This window comes from Gregarina niphandrodes, assembly GCF_000223845.1.
Source record: "Gregarina niphandrodes unplaced genomic scaffold scaffold00050, whole genome shotgun sequence".
Lineage (NCBI taxonomy): Eukaryota > Apicomplexa > Conoidasida > Eugregarinorida > Gregarinidae > Gregarina > Gregarina niphandrodes.
In genome coordinates this window covers 32339-33588 of record NW_011645817.1, presented here as the reverse complement: position 1 = coordinate 33588, position 1250 = coordinate 32339, and the positions used below count along the sequence as shown (strand labels likewise).

At 58.4% G+C, this 1250-nt stretch overlaps 1 protein-coding gene across 1 annotated transcript; it reads left to right on the top strand.

Moving 5' to 3' along the window:
* Nucleotides 1–54: 54 nt before the first annotated feature.
* GNI_162020 (putative Gag-pol polyprotein) lies at nt 55–1037 on the top strand (the record flags this gene model as incomplete). Its single annotated transcript, XM_011134768.1, has 3 exons — nt 55–231; nt 272–946; nt 999–1037. 3 exons carry the CDS (start codon nt 55–57, stop codon nt 1035–1037), a joined length of 891 nt encoding a protein of 296 aa, XP_011133070.1.
* Nucleotides 1038–1250: the final 213 nt, after the last annotated feature.

Genomic DNA, 1250 nt, shown 5'->3' with positions numbered 1-1250 from the left:
TTCAACGTCATCCCCTTTGGGATTAACAACTCGCCGGCGGAGTTCCAGCGCGCGATGGACATGGTGTTCGAGGAGGTGCTAGACGATCGCACTCTGTGTTACATTGATGATATCATCATCGCGACGGACACGGTGCCGGAGATGATGCAGCGGCTGGAGAAGGTCTTGCGACTGTGCAGAGAGAGAGGCTTCCATCTCAGGCTAGATAAGAGCGAGTGGCTCAAGCCCGAAGTAAAGTCACAAGATTGGGCGGCAAGGGATAGCGTGCCAGGAGAGGAAGATAGGTAACGTTCTCAATGCCCCCGCCCCCACCTCAAGGAAGGAACTGCAGAGCTTCCTGGGAGCCGTTGGGTACCTACGACCCTTCATCCCGCGGTTCGCCGAGTACACTGCCCCACTGTTCGAGTTGCTCAAGAAGGGCAGGCTGTTCGTCTGGTCAGATGCTCGAGGAGAGGCGTTCATGAGGCTGAAGCAGGCGGTAGCCGGGGCGTCGTTTCTCCACAGGCCGGTTCCGGGGGCGCCGCTCGTCATCGAAACAGATGCCTCAGAGGTTGGCATTGGCGCGGTGTTGAAGCAGGCGCAAGAGGGCAGAGAGGTCCCGTTACAGTTCGCGTCCAAGAAGTTCACAGACGCGGAGAGAAAGTGGGATACGAGAGAGAGGGAGCTCTTCGCCGTCAAGTGGGCTGTAGAGAAGTGGTGCGACTACGTAGCGCTCCATCATTTCACCGTACGCACAGATTACGCCAACCTACGCTACCTTGTGGGGGTAGACAAAGGGAAGGTGTTCCGCTGGGCGCTGGCGCTCAGCAGGTTCAACTTCACCTTAGAGTTCCTGTCGGGAGAGAAGAATAACATGGCGGACTGGTTGTCGCGGTACGCAGCGGAAGACGAAGAGTGCGACGCAGAGATCGAGGCAATGGCCTTGGGCGGTAGAGTGATAGGCCACGTAGGCCAGCTGCTGGGGAGACACCAGGTGTCGGAAGAGGACTTTATGAGAGAGTACCGGCAGCTGGAGCCGCAAGGAGTGCCTGGGGTGAAGAAGGATGGCAAGTGGTGGCGGCAGGCCGTGACTGGCAGGGTGTACGTCCCGGAGCGACTGAGAGCGAGAGTGGTACTGAACTTCCACTATGGCACCAGTGGGCACGCGGGAGTACTCAAGACGCGGAAGAGAGTAGCCGGCATGTTCTACTGGCCCGGACTTGCAGAGGACGTTGCGAAAGTGGTAAGAGAATGCCTGATATGTGCCCGGA